Here is a 15357-nt window from a genome sequence, read left to right on the forward strand (position 1 = left end):
TTGCTGTAACTCAAAAACGAATCATTGTAAATACTTGAAATTTTCACCAAATTTTTATATTATGGTTATCTATTTACGATTAAATTTTGACCTTTTTTAAGCTACTTATAGACAATTGAAATTTTCGACTTTTCTAAGTTTTTTTTCTTAAAATGCCAATAAAAAAAATTTGGCTATCCAAAAAATCTTTAAAATGTAATACAAGGTTTATTTTAAGTTATACCTATCGTAGTAAAAAAAATCAAAAATCGTTATTCACAAAATATGTTTATAAGCAAGTCCAAATGTTTACAAAATATATCAAAATCACGAAAATTTGCAAGGAGTTTTGAAGTTGAAAATTCATAAAATTTTTGTGATTTATACTTAAAGTTCAAAAATCCAATACAAGGTTATCCATAAGTTTTCCTACAAGTAACTGTAAAAAAAAATTTCAGCGTTAATATAGAAAACATTTTATGAGCGTATGAAATTTAATTTTTTACAAAATCGCGTAAAATAACGATATATTACAATTTAAATATAGGTAATAGTATAATATATCCAACTAATTATCATTGACTGACAAATCGTCTCCGTTCAGAATTGATTTTTGTATACAATGATACCCGTCATTGCATTCAAATTTAACACATCCATTATGGTGATCAGTGACCTACTATACAGCAGAGTGATACCCACTTGCCCACTTTTTTTTTTTTATTATTATTAACCTTGTAAACAAAGAAATGGTTCAAAATTTTTATTAAAATTCGTTAAAGATCTTTTATTCAAAATATCGGTAATAATTTAAAATTTCTTTTACTAAATAAATAAATTATATTTTCCATTTCATTTATTTCATTTCAAAGAACAAACATTAATATAAATTATGTTAAATATTTTTCAATAAATTTTTATTTAGTTATTTAGTTATTTTTATCAAAGGGAACATAACGCAATTAAAATATTTAGTATTTTATCTATTTACCTATTGGTTCTTATTAAATCTAAAGTTAAACAAGTAAAATTGTTGTATGATAACTACCTCAATTAAAAGTAACTATTTATTTACCTTATTAATATTATATCATAATTATATTGCATTCAATAAAGGTCATGTGAAAATAATAATAATAATAAATATAAATAAAGTTGGTAATAATAATAACGTGTATAGGTAGTTAGGCCATTATTTTATTGAATAATATATCTATGTTTTAGAACAGAATAAGCTTTTTAATATTACGGATAACACTCATTGTTCAAGACAAAATAACAATGACTAAAATATTTATTGAATAACGTATACTATATTATTACTGTTCTTCTCGAAAATTGGGATGTGAACCGGAAGAAAAACATACATACTACTATGTTGTCCAATTTCACAGTCGATTTGATCACTAGCGTTCTGCCCAATCATCTTAGCAATTTGGATTTTTACCTCTTGTAATAAAAAGTAAAAAATACGAATGGGGAATAAAATATATTATCAATAAACTTTCATTTCGTTTATTTATTTTGGCAATTTAAGTATCACTGCAAATTATATTATATTTTTAATCAAATTTTACATTGTAATATTTTAATTTCCTAAAATAAAATGTTCATTCTAATCATTATTTATATTTTTCGAAATATTCATCTGTTCAAAATAATATTATGAATAAAGTAAATACTAAGCTAAATTTCTTTTTGATTAAGAAAGAAGTTAATAAATCAAATTTCGAATCAAAATAATTTATTAATTAATTTCGTGATCAATTTCATATTTTATAAATGTAATTTTCACAGAACAATTTTAAATTATATGTTAATACTTAATAATTAAGTATATATAAAAAATAAATACATTTTTTTTATATAAATACAAATAATTATAATATAAACAACTTAAGTGCTTTAAATACAATAAATTACAATAATCAATTAATACATTTAATAGCTCTTAACTCGTATATTATTGAGGACATGAAAAAAAATCAATATCAATATTAGTATTATTTTCATATGATTAATTTAATGTAATATAGTTAAATATAAACGAATAAATAAGTTATTCATAATTAATATGATGCAACATACAGAGTGTACCAGGACTATTTAACAAAATATAGTAACATTTGTTATAGAAGTTTGTTAAATAGTCTTGTTATACCTTATATTATATTCGATTAGTATTGTTAACAATCAATTTTTTTTCAGATAATGTATTCATAATAAGTAATACTATTATATATTTTATTTCGAGTGATTAACTATATTGTGGGTATGATCACTAAGACATCACAATTCACCATCATAATTCGTAAGTAATCCAAATCTTTAATATAGGATACGTATTTATAGGTCACTATAGATTTAGTGTTATATAATTATAATACTCATAATTTATTTTAAGTTAATAAATGACTGATTTTTTTAATAATAATTTTTATGGATTTTTGAAAAAGTGATAGGCTTCATAGTTTACATAATTTGTTGAAAAATGTATAGAATAGCAAACTAGATCAACAATAACGTTATTTTTGCTACTATAATATGGTAAACTTTTATTATAGATACTATCTAAGATAACTCATTGAAAAGTCTATCATATATTAGTCATACATTGGGCTATATATATCACACATAATAGGATTCATTATCACGGTATAGGTACCAGGTACTTATACATTTTAATATATGTTACGTATAACTTAGTGTAGTAAAATTGTCAATGGCAATATTAATTATACTCGACTGCAATATAAATATTGGATATAGTATATATTATTTGCATTTTTGATATTATATACATAAATGATAAATATGATACTATAAGTATGTACATAAATACATAATACATAACTAGTTAGCAGCATTTTTTTTTTTTTGCTTTATTATAATTTATTTATAATATTTAAATAATTACTTTTCTATTTATTTTCGGCAAATATTTCCCAACGGCAAACGAAAAAATAACTTTTATCTAAAATTGACTTATTTATGCACATATTTACAGTTGAAAAAATGTTGACATACCCTATGGTTTACTATGCTTACATCTCTCTTTTTTTCTCTTTTTTGAACACATTTATCTAGGTAGTAAATTTGCCTATGCAGCGTGCCGTGATTTCGAAATGAATCTTCACTATGTAATATTTGTCGTTCGGTAAATTTTAATTAAATATATTTATAATATATTTTTCTAAAATACTTATTTTAAAATAATCTGTATTAAGTTATATATTAAGAATACTAAATGTATTAAAACAATTAAAAGAATTTATAAAAAAAAATATATAAAATAATAATAAATAATATATAAAAATATATAATTAAGGCTATAAAATATAGTAATATAATAATATTAAAGGATTACTTAAAACATATATAAAAAATGTCTATTTACTAACTTCAATTATTAAACCTGCACTAGCTATAGATTATTTATAGCACCTATAATAATATATATTTTAAAATGCATAATTAAAGATTTAATGATATAATTTACATTTCTGAATAAAAAAACATCTTTTATAATAATGTAGTGTAATTTTATAGTTTATAAAACGTTTGAGGAAATGTATATTCAGTTTATCAATTTTTTTATGCAGGTACTGGGTGTAGAGATGTATATGGGAATATAATTCATGTATTGTATTATGTATATATGTATTATCAGCATAAATGTAATAAATTATTTAGAACAGTTCAAACAAATATAAATGAACGCTTTTGTATTTTTATCATTATTAGTAGTACTTCTTTTTTTTTTACAAATCTCTATTTAGTAATCCGGAATACGTTCAGTTGTTATAGCCAATGGGAATATATTTATATATTTGAGACCATAAATTAAATGAAAGGGCCAGGAAGTTAATAAACTTCCAGTTGCAAAAGGTCGTTTCGCATAAACATGGTCTGAAAAGGGAACAATATTTTTTATGAAACTAATTTATAAGTTTTATTTTTTTGTAAAAATTGTTGGTACTGAGTTTAGTGAAACAATGTATAAAATGATTTTAATATTTACGCTTTGTTTAACATTCAAACTAAAAAGTAACTTTATTATTTAGAAACATTTATAATATTTGTAAAGTGAAATATATTAATGATATTGAAAGATGAGTGCAATAATTAAATAAGTTAACGTAAATAAAATAATCTTCTGTAAAAAATGTGTTATATAAATTATTATACTGTTAAACAATGATGAGATATTTCATAACGGGAACTTTAATTTATTTGGTATATTTTTAATTACCTAGAATCTACACAGTTATTAGAATAATAATGTACATATCAAAAATAATAAATATATTTAAATATTTTACGGTTCTTATGCAATCTCCACAATTTTTATGACAGGAATTAGTGATCAGCATAGCAGCGTGTATATAATAGATGAATCATACATCTGATTTAGAATAGTTATTTTTGAATTTTTGATGTTAATTTATGATCTGAACAGACCGATGATTGTATTGATTTTACAATGATGTATGATGTTTTTTTTGCTTTTTATACCTATGCGTATACGATATGTGTTCGATAAATCGCTTCAATTTTCAATTACGAGGTTGTTTTTAAATAATAAATTCGATTTAGCTCCTACTTTAGAGGTAAAATTTAAAAATTCCGTTTATTTTTCAAAATAGTCAGGAAAAACAACTATAAAATTAAGGAAATAAAAAAATGTATCCCTAGTTATATAATAACTAAAAAACAAATTGAATAATTTGATAAATGTAAATGCTCATAAATATTATAGTGATATTTACAAATTAGTAAATGATTTGCCTATGAAAAACCTGACATTACATTTTCAAGTAAAAGTTCACCGTAATTTTGTTTATGATTGGATAAAAAAATAATTAAGAAAAAATGAGAATTTTTATAAGAAAATTCAATTTTTTTATACTTATTTATTCATAAACGCTATTTTGGTTTTTTGGTGTTAACAGAAAAGGAAATATTAAATACTTAAAATGTCCACTAAATGTTTATATTATCTTATATTTATGATCACTTTTTCAAAGTAATACCATTAATTTTAAGCTGCTTATAATCATGAGCAAATATCTATTTTTTTTTTCTATAAAGGTCGATTTAAAATTATTTATTTTGTATAAATGCTTGAAAACTTAATATAAAACTCTTCATAAGTAATGCATTTTTCAATTAAAATATATCGAAAATCTATTGTAACAATTTTTTTTTTAAGCGTTTAAAGTTAAAATTTAGACAAAATTCACCAAAATCACCAAAATTGGCAAATAATTTTTTAGTTATAAATGTATAAAATAAGTTTTTGTTTATATACCGTAGATTTACAAATTGAATACATGGTTTTTTTTGTAAGTCTTATAACCTATATATGAAAAAAATTCTACCGGAAAGCCAAGTGGATTGCTTATGAGCATTTCAAGTTCAAATTTTTAAGACATTCCATATTTACCCGTAAAATAACGATTTCTCCTCAATTATTTTTGATATTTTGTTGTATTTCTAAAAAAAAGGGGGGGGGGTCAAATAGATATTGAATAAGTCACTATTATCGGTATATCAAATTTGAATTCAATGATATATCATTATATATGACAAACGATTTTTAACGGAGAAATCTGTTATCCTATATCATTAAGTGTATTTAATGATAATATGTTTTTTGATGTAGCCCTTAAAGTAATTTATTTTAATTTTATTATTACAGTAGGTTGATACATTTTTTTCCGAAAATATTTTATTTATTATATTATTATAATAATATATATTTAAACAATATTAAATCAACTTATACACATAACTCAACAATTAATAATATATGTCTAATGTCTATAAATACATTAAAACAGTAAAAATAGATTCATAGTATAAATAAATCATAATATCATAAAATAAATCGAAAATGACATTGAGAATAGCAAAATTCATAATCATATAATTTACGCAAAAGTTTCAAGTTCCTGTGACTAATGTTTTTAAATTATAACAAAATAACTAACATTTTTATTAACTTAAAAATAAATAATGTCATCCAAATTTAAACTTTATATATTTATTACATTTTCAAACATTAGATATACTCGTAAAAATAAAAGTTAGTATGAATTTCAAACAACAGAATAGTTAGAAAATTAAAAATTAAAACAACTTAACACATAGTAAGTTCAAATGTTGACAAAATTATTTATTTTAAGATAAATAACGATGTTAACTATTTTGTTATAATTTAAAAAACATTATTCCTGGATATTTAGAACTTATACGCTTATTATATTATTATAGATTTTACTATACGTTATGATATTTTTGATTTCTTTTAAGATACTATATATTTATACTATGAGATAAAATAGATATCTATTTTTACTGTTTTACAGTATTTACAGAAAAATGTTTTTAAATTTTGAGTTATACGTTTAAGTTGACATGTTATGATAAAAATACACATGATTAAAACATTAAATATTAATAATATAATAAATCTAATATTTTGGAAAAAATTGTATCAACTTATCGTAATGCTAAAAGTAAAATAAATGACTTTAAGAGGTATAAATATACTTAGTGATATAGGATGACAGTCCGTCTTTGCTTTGAATCGTTTATCGTATTCAATGATATATCAATGAATTAAAATTTAACACATCTAAAATAGTGACCTATCTATTTTCCAATCACTGCCTGAAAATTGCTTGTCACCATTTGTTATATTATGGCCAATAAAAGTTAAAATTACTATAAACATTTCACTCCGATCAATTAAGTACGATAACATGAAAAACAAATATTAGGTATAGTTTGACTATTCTATTTTTTAATAAGCACTAATTGTGTTTGCAAAATTAACCTTTTGTAGAAGTTCCGGAATCTGATTGCACCATTTCTGACGTAAATATGTACCAACAGCTTAGTACGCCGAGCAGACTGAAGCAGTTTTTCATTATCAAAATGTTTTTTAATCGTACTTTAAGATGATCTTTTATCGATGAACCCCGCAGAAGTTGATAAATGCATTATATCCATTGAACGAAGCCGTCTTAAGAACCCGTACAGTAAATGTGTATTGACATTACAAACACAAAAATCCAAACTGAAAAAGGTATGCATATTAAAAATCATTATGTTTCATTTACTTATTAAAATTAAATAAATTGAAAAACGTGTTATAACTTATAATATTATTCCTTTATTACTTACATGGAATATTAAAAATTTTTTGGATTATTTAGATATATCTAAATTGTTTTAAATTGAAAAATTAAAAAAAAAACAAAGATCTAGTAGTTGGAGTATTCCAAAAGTTTTGTGTGACTCTATCTTTTGATTAGTGTGTTTATTTACTCGATAGGTTAGTTTAGGTAACCATTAGTTAGGTAACTATTATTTTTGTATAATTTATACTTAATTTTAAAACAAATATTTTGATATATATTAAATTTATTGACACATAATGTTATGTAAAAATGAGCACTATTGCCATAATTAATAGTTTTATTTAATTTAGTTTTTTATTATTATTTATTTTATTTAGTTGTATTTATTTTTATTTTTATTTTATTCTTCTATTTTTTATAGTTGTATTATTACTGATAAATGATAATGATTAAATAACAGAGTACTTTTATATTTACAAATACTTATATATACATATATTTTATTAGATCATTTTATTTTAACAGATGACTATGATCACCTTTCGTGCTCATTCTTGCAAGTATAATATTAAATTTAAATACTCATAATTGGCGCCTTCCTAGATTTAGCACAATCCTTTGATCAAATCCGACACAAACATCTCCTCTTTAAATTAAAATCTATCCTTCCCCTACACTATTATCTATTATTTAAATCTTATTTGGAAAACAGACATTTCACCGTTAGATCAGGATCATCCATGTCTGAAATATCATCAATCAATGCTAAAGTACACTAAGAGACTTTTGCAGCACTTTTACTATTTAATCTCTTCACCTCTGACCAACCCACTACTCTTCACACCACCACCGATAACTTTGCCGATGACAAAGATTTCTTAGTCCTCCTTTGAGACTACCTCAACAAATTTTATCCAAAATCACCTTAACTTGCAATCCATCTGGTACAAAGAATGGGGGATAAAAGTTAACGAAATAAATTTCATTCAGTATACTACATTCACACTAAAACGAACATATTATCCTATATGGGGGGTATACCATAACAACGTAACCTTACAAATAGGTCAAAATGTTTGATATCTTTGTCTCCACCAAGCCCGCCGTTTAACCTGGAAAACCCATATCCGCCTCAAGTGCTCTACCTTACACAACCGCTCCCGCCAACTACTAACCTACTTACACCAAAGCATCTTAATCTCAAAAATAAACTCCTTATAAACAAATTGATCTTCAAACCTATATGGACTTACAGCATGCAACTCTAGAAAGCTGCCAAGTTCTCTAATATCAATAAAATCCAAATGTTTTAATCAAATGTCTCTGGCAAATAAAAAAGCTCCATACTTTACGTCTCTCTACGTCAATACTCTTCATAAAGACCTAACCATCCAAACAGTTATAAATGCAGCCAAAATAAAATCTTCTATTAACATCTTCATTTTAATAAAGAAAAACATCAAAATTCTCTAATATCTGTACTTGCTATTCACATTATCCCAGAGGACTCCTGAAGGCGTCTGAAGCGAACATTGTATGGATAACTACTGACTGATTAACTTCCCTAACTACACACCTTGAAATCTCAACACTGGTTGGTTCCTCAGTCCTTTTTATAAGTCTATACTGTTCTGATATTGCTATTTATAAACGTTTTTTCTTCTTTTTTTCTTTTTCTATAAATATAGTAAAATACTTATCACTTTTACTTATTGGAAAAAAATTTTTTCACCTACTCAGGAAAATGAAAAATATGCTACTGTATACTAATATATCTTATTTTATTTAATAAAAATTGAATTTTAGATTATATTATTTATTTTTAATATTATAGTGTAATACCTTATATTTTTTTTGTATGAGACTTAACGAGAAATTGTGTAAATAATTTGATAATGTTAAATTCCATTTAGAATTCAAATTATGCAATTTCATTAGTTACATATTGAGCAAATATATATGCAACCTAATTTTTGGAGGAGTCCTTTAATAATTATATCAGGCTTACGGATTTGGATTAAGTAAGCCATTATTACATTTTAAAAATATAAAACAATTAATAGCGTAGTTACCAAAAATTATAAGAAAACTAAAATATATAGACTTTTATTAAATTATACTTGAATAATGAACATCATTAATTATGGCTATTAAAAAAAAATATCTTTATATTTATTTATATACCCACATATGTACTATGTAGATTATATATAATGAGCTAATTTATTTCTTAAGCTAGTAAGTCCTAATTAAAAATCAAATTTAGTCAGCGTGCATTAAAAATGTTGGAACCATTACTCTACTATGTAAGTGTCTTATCAAAATATATTAATGACTATAAAAAATAAACATAACTTAATGTCGTTTGAATAAATTAAATATGATAAATGATTTTTATAACTGTGCTAAAGTTGTATGATTCTTAATTTATAAAAGAACTAAATAATCCCGTTTATTAAAAGAAAAATTTATAACTTGTAATTATTTAATAATAATCAAGAAAATTATATAACTATACAATATAAAATATAACGAACAAAGATACATATACACATATTATCTTTTTTCTTTTAAATTTATGTAGATATAACATTTATAAGCTATATACAATATACATTTATATTATAGATTAGGTTTCTATTTCTATTATATTCATCCTTCCACATATCAGTCAACAAATAAATTATTTGAGGATTAAACAACAACGATGTATAGCTGTATTCTACACGTGAGGAAAATAAACAATTAAAGCAATTAATTATGCATTTTAACTTTGGCTAACCGTCAGGATTTCGTTTACGTTTAAAGACACCTAACCTAAATTTATAAACTTTTTAAGTAGAAATTATATATGGATTCAAAAAATACAGGTAAATCTAATATAAGCAAAATTTAAAATATGCATTGATTATAATAAAAATTATCATATCTCAATTAGTTTATACTTTATAGTAACAAACTGTTAATATATAGGTAAATAAGGTTGTCAGTCAAAATTTTGGACTATGCTATCATCACAATGATATTATTAAAAAAATATTTTTTATACGATGATTTGAATTTTGTGCTATAAAATATTACTAATACTTAATTAAGTTATAAATTAAACGTAATTAAAATTTAAATGTTATTATTAAAGGTTATTAACCGTAGTTAAATTTACAATAAATATTATATTTTTATGTTTTATTTATAAATCCTAATTTTTATAAAATATTCATTAAAATTTGTTCATAACATCAATGTATTTATAAAATGATGATGTAAGACTCTTTCAAAATCTTAAAAATAACAAGTACATTTCAATAGTTCGGTTTTTTGTATTCACTTTTCTAATTTAATTTTAATCAATTAACTTTTTAGTGTTATTCCATTAAACATCCAATATTGTTTCTTGAAATAAATTTATAAATATTTATATAATGTTAAAAATGATTAACACGAATAGGATAATATTCATTTCATGTGAACTATTTTGCTAAAACGTCATATTTATATTCCTGCACGATTCATTTTATTTTTCTGTTCTAAAATTATTCATTATTAACATTTATTTCGAAAATAATTTCAAATTATGTTTAAAAATTCATATATTTTGTCATCTTGCTATCAATTTTTGGACATTAAAAATTGATACAAAAGAATATTTGTAATTTTATGATACTTTTAAAATGTTAATTAAGTTACCTTGAAAAATACTGCAAGCTTAAACTTACTACGTGAATTTATAATTTTTTATTATGACACTGAACCGATACCGAGTATGATGTAATATATTTAAAAACTAAATAATTATAGATAGTATGTATCTACTTAATATAACTGATATCAATAAAAAATAATAATAATCAGTTCAGCGCATTAAAAACTTTATTGATACATTCTTAATTATCATATATAAACCATATACTTATACAATATAATATTCAATCGTAGAATATAATTTATGTATGTATTGTACGTACACATTAATGTGTAAACAATTTATCTTAATTTAATCTCCCATAGAAGTAAGTGCATTGAACAGTTTTTAGTAAAGCAGGTACATATAATATTATACTTGTGTGTATGTGTTTAGTAATTTTAGAGATTTTGCATAAGCATTACCTATTTATCTACGATAATATATTTTTTGATTGCAGTTTGTTTTTCACGTACTTATAATATTTTATAAACATATATTTTAGCTAAATTACTAACTGAACATTTAATTGAATTCATATATATTTTTAGAATACAATACAATATAAGCTTTAAAATATTTATAACCTCTTAATTTAAATATGCATGTTTATTTTTAGTTTCCAGAGTAAAAACAACATGGAATATTTTGTTAGGAAAAGCAGTATTTAGGGTGTATAATGAATGTACACAATTCTTGTATGAAATATTCATCAGTAACTACTAACTGAAAACAGTACTAATTTTATAATAATTGAGACGACCGTATTTGTAAATACTAAATGTTTATAAATGGTAATTCGATTTGTATAGACAATATACGTATCATCTATCAATTTATCATTTTAAGTTGGTTATAAGTTTGTAATGGTACTAACAAGTTATTTGTTATACTATGTTTATTTTACTTTAACCGGTGTCAAGTAATATTAGTTAATGAACTTATTTTTCTTAATGCTTTTTATATTTTAAATAAATAAGGTTTTTAGTCAAGTGTAAAAAACAAGTCGGGATCCAAATAACAAGTAGTAGAAACTCTTATTAATTTGCTTAATTTAGTGCCAAAAAGTTGTACCGGTTTCTTATTAAAAAAAACAATGATAAATTACTGAAACCGAATAAAATGATTCTTAACGGAGTTGTTAGTGTTTAAATAGCCATCGCAAAATAACAATCAAGTATTTCAAAATGTAACTATATTATCGTATACTTAGGTTCTAATAAAAAAAAATAAAAGTGAAAATTGTGCAAAATAAAAAACAAAAGTAATCTCTATTTAACTCTTTAAGTGTATACCAGTTTTGAAAAAAAACTAATAAATGCATATTCCTAGACATAATATTTTGTAGCTATTAAAGTTTAACAAATTTAACTTTGCAGCAATCGTTCTATCAGAAAGAAGTCGTAGTTATAAATAATATAAAACTTGGTATTGGAAAATGTTGTACCTACAAATAATGGCTCCGTGTTAAGACGACTCGATAAAATTCTGATCTCGACGATAATCGTAGCGTATTACAATCGGTAGTGGTGCAGATATGGCTTCAAATAAACGAATGGGTGAGGTTAATTAAAACAAATGATTCTTACGATATTTTAATGTATATTTTTATTACGTTTAAAATTTTAATACATAATATAACAACTATTATTGTACGCTGCATGCACGAGGACGAAATGACGGAAACGCAATAACATTTCGGTATTATTTAATAATATTATGTGAAAATCGTATATTGTTGTGGTGTAAATACGCTCGGAAACGGTGGCAACGACGGAGGTGGATCACGCGTTTGTACGTGGCGAACAAAATTATATCCTGTTTGCAGTGCACGCGACACGACACTGAATTCACCAATGTGTGCCTGCGGCGACGGCGACGGCGACGGCGATGACGACGACTACTCCGACCCTGCCACCGACGGGGTTGGCTTGAACGAACGTGTATGTGTGTGTGTGTGTGTGGCGCTGCTTTTCGGTGGACATTTGCGCGATGATATCGCGCAAACTAGAAAGCGATTGCAGCGATTCTAGCGAACCGTGAAACTTTACAGATTTCCGGCGGTATCGGTAGGGGATGCGGATGCAAGGGACCGATGTATATAGCGATGAGAAAGAAAAAGAGAAAAAGTACGAAAGAAAAAAATACTGGTAATACCAGTATTTATTTCTCGTGCCCGCTCTACCAATCACCGCATACCGTTCGATTGCTTCTACAAACCGAAATGCGATTGTGAGAAATACCTATATATAAATATATATATAATATATATAAATATATATATAATATATATACATATATATATATATATATGTATACAGGACGAATATCTCAACAACGCGTAACTGTCATACATTTTATCATCAGTCGGATTTATTAAATATAATATTTTTATTGTGGTAATATTTCATGTAAATTATTCTAAACGGAAATCGCCGAGTTTCGAATTTCTCGTATTTATGTACCAGAAAACGTCAATGTACCATTATGGCCTTATGTATAATAATTAGGTGCGCTGAGTTCAGTCATAATAATAGACGGTTAAAATCTAATTTTTAATTATTTACATAATAAAGTCCGCAATCACTCACCTCATAATTATAGTTCAAAACCCATAAAATTAACTCAAATATATTAACACTATTTTTCTATGAAAAAATGTATGATATTTAATAATTGATATACATTATTTAATCATCAATAATAGATGAAAACAATGATTAACGCACTATTATATAAATTGACAAATAATTTCGATGTCTATTATGTAAATATGATTAAGTTATTAATATTTTTCAATAATAAATTATTATTATTCATTTGATAATTGAAAAATTTTATTTTTTTTTCAAATACATAAACTTCTTGTACTCGTAATTTTAACTTACTTGATAAACTTATCATCTTGAAATATGTAAAAGCATAATTGTTCATCAAAATTAACCATTTAATAGAACGTTAAAATAGTCACCCTGTATATAATATAATAGTATGTTAGTCTTAGTATATGTATACATGTAATACTGCAAACATAAATTTATCATAATGTTCCGGAATACGCACGTACTTACACTACCCGCACCCTTTGAAATAACCTCGAAAGGATTATAACTTCTGGATTACTACATACCTACTGTGGGGTGAGCTGGTATATGGTTAAGCGGCGAGTATGAGTAGGTTGGTCTCGCGATATTACGATCAGTTCTCAACTTTACCAATATATATATATATATATATTATATACAATCTATAATATCTGCAGACCATACCTGTTCGTGCAGTCAGAGGATTTGCCACGTAATAAATAACCAACGGCGACTATTATATGACGCACCACACAGTTAACACAACGGTAAATCTATTTTATACTATCCAAAGTTTAATATTATTTCTTAAGTAATAATATTTTAGATTCTGAGAGGAGCAATAAAAGTATTGTTTCATGTTAATCCATTACCTTTTGGAACTTTAAAAATGCCTTGATTTTTAACATTTAGGATGAATTTAGTTGGCATATTGAGAGGAGAAGGTCAAAAGTAAAAAATTCTATGTATCTTAATAATCGGGAAAACATTTTTTTTTTTTTAAACTAGAATTTTTACACTAAACGAGTTTTTGACAAAAATGTTTTTTTGATGATGTATAATTCTAATTATTAATGGGCCGTCACAACAACATTTATTTTATCTGTCTATCTAGCGCATAATATAGAAGCAAAGATATTTCGTATTTCCACGTTTACGACTCTCTGGTTTAGTTTAAAGCAAAGGCACCTATTATATATTTTATGAAGAAAAATATTTCCTGTGCATTGGTTAGACAGTTTTTAATATTTTAAAATTTATTAAATATAAGCATGTTTTAATTTAAATTAATTTCGATTATTTTTAACCATTTAAAACTTATCTGCAAATGAAAATATTAAGAATTCACCCGGCCAATGCACAGGAAATATTTTTCTTTGTAAAATACATAATAGGTGCCTTTATCCTAAAACTGAACCAGAGAGTCGTATCATGGAAATACGGAAAATCTTTGTTCCTATATGTGTGCTATGCGCGAGATAGATAGAGAAAACAAATATTGGTGTATGGCGGACTTTTAATAAATTGAGTGTTTTATTATAATTGTTTATAAATAATATTAAACTATTTCGACTATTTATAAGTTATTTATAGAAATTTGAAAATTTCATTTTTAGCTTTATTTCGATAACATTTTTTTTTACTCACTCAGTCATAGTTGATATTTTTAAATAAGAGTGGTACATTTATGATTTATTGAAAATGTAGAATAAGGCTTAGAAATTGTATCAACTTTGTTTTGAATGTGTGGTAACCAAGTAGGTAAGTCGACATTTAATGTGAATGCCAAGAATGCCTGAGATATCGTATATATTTGGCAGAGAGGAGAATTAAGATAAACTGATAAAGTGTAGGATAAATTCAGTAACGAAGGATCGTAATACAAATCATAAAATAAATTACTTTAATAGATCTATCAAAAAACATATCAGTATTATCACTTAATAGTAAATATATTTGGTGA

At 24.2% G+C, this 15357-nt stretch overlaps 1 protein-coding gene across 2 annotated transcripts in view; it reads right to left on the reverse strand.

The window, feature by feature from the left end:
* The window catches only part of LOC132931659 (uncharacterized), an 86770-nt gene extending 74029 nt beyond the window's left edge, over positions 1–12741 (reverse strand). Inside the window, exons 1-2 of one of the 2 annotated variants that reach the window (XM_060997563.1) lie at positions 12261–12741; positions 6821–7063 (exon numbers count right to left, since the gene is read on the reverse strand). In XM_060997563.1, coding sequence (XP_060853546.1) covers positions 6821–6914 — 94 coding nt within the window. In that variant the 5' untranslated portion in view covers positions 6915–7063; positions 12261–12741. Of the gene's footprint in view, positions 1–6820; positions 7064–12256 lie in introns of both variants that reach the window. The other variant, XM_060997564.1, reaches the window with a different exon arrangement.
* Between the last annotated feature and the right edge of the window lie 2616 nt (positions 12742–15357).

This window comes from Rhopalosiphum padi, chromosome 1 (genome assembly GCF_020882245.1).
Source record: "Rhopalosiphum padi isolate XX-2018 chromosome 1, ASM2088224v1, whole genome shotgun sequence".
Lineage (NCBI taxonomy): Eukaryota > Metazoa > Arthropoda > Insecta > Hemiptera > Aphididae > Rhopalosiphum > Rhopalosiphum padi.